Genomic DNA, 1,102 nt, shown 5'->3' with positions numbered 1-1,102 from the left:
CCAACCCCCCCCCAACCTGATCCCTGTCACCTCGGGGAGCGTTGGTGGCCGTGGTGGCACTTGGGGTGGCAGTTTGAGGTCCTGAGCAAAGCCCCCAGTGTCTTCTCCCCACCCAGAACGTCAACGACACCATGATGGTGCTGCCCAAGCTCTCCACGGGGCTGGATGTCAACGTGAGGTTCACGGGTGTCTCTGACTTCGAGTACACCCCCGAGTGCATCATCTTTGACCTCCTCAACGTCCCTCTCTACCACGGCTGGCTGGTGGACCCCCAGGTGAGCTGGCCCCACGGCTCTCCTGGTGACCTCTGTGGGCCCAGGGGATGAGCTGAGGGGTGGTGAGATGCTGGAGGAGCTGTGGATGCCATGTTCTTGGGAGTGTTGAGGGTCAGCTTGAGTGGAAGGTGTCCCTGCTTGTGGATTTCTGTGTTGCAAGGGATGGGGCTTTGAACCTGACCTAGTGGGAGATGCCCCTGCCCGAGTCAAGAGGTTGGACTAGAAGGTCTTTGAAGGTCCTTTATAACCCTCCTGTGGAGCTATGAACAGGGCTTTGAGCAGCTTGATCTAGTGAAAGATGTCCCTGCCCATGACCAAGGCAGGGTCTAGATGATCCTTGAAGATCCCTTCCCACCCAAACCCTTCCATGATGGATCCTTCTGCACCTTGGAAGCCACCAGCTCAGCTTCTTGGATGGAGCAGCTTTCCAGCTGGTTGAGGAAGGTTCATCCATCCTCCCCTCGCCCTGAGCTGCTGCTGCTGGTGGGAGAACAGGTCCCTGCTGACCAGTACTCACCCCTCCTTGGGCCAATCTCCTCCCTGCAGACCCCAGAGGTGGTCCAAGCCGTGGGCAAGCTGAGCTACAACCAGCTGGTGGAGAAGATCATCACCTGCAAACAGGCCAGCGACTCCAGCCTGGTGAGCGAAGGTAACGACCCCCAGCCCCCCTGCCTCCCAGATTTGGGGGGATTGATGCCCAGAGCCTTCTCCCACCCTTCTGTCCCCTCCCCAGGGCTGGTGGCAGAGCAGTTCCTGGAGTCCACGGCCTCCCAGCTGACCTACCACGGGCTGTGTGAGCTGACGGGCGCCGTGCGGGAGGGCGAGCT

General features: G+C 60.1%; 1 protein-coding gene across 1 annotated transcript; it reads left to right on the top strand.

Annotated features, from left to right (window-relative positions):
- Window positions 1-116: 116 nt before the first annotated feature.
- Window positions 117-1,095, top strand: LOC103768517 (protein FAM63A-like; the record flags this gene model as incomplete). The annotated part of the gene is made up of 3 exons (XM_008935662.1): window positions 117-275; window positions 822-924; window positions 1,009-1,095. Coding segments are annotated over 3 exons (349 nt in total), but the record flags the coding sequence as incomplete, so codon positions are not given.
- Between the last annotated feature and the right edge of the window lie 7 nt (window positions 1,096-1,102).

The sequence above is a fragment of the Merops nubicus genome, unplaced genomic scaffold (genome assembly GCF_000691845.1).
Source record: "Merops nubicus isolate BGI_N331 unplaced genomic scaffold, ASM69184v1 scaffold52060, whole genome shotgun sequence".
Classification (NCBI taxonomy): domain Eukaryota; kingdom Metazoa; phylum Chordata; class Aves; order Coraciiformes; family Meropidae; genus Merops; species Merops nubicus.
This window is presented reverse-complemented; position numbering and strand designations above follow the sequence as displayed.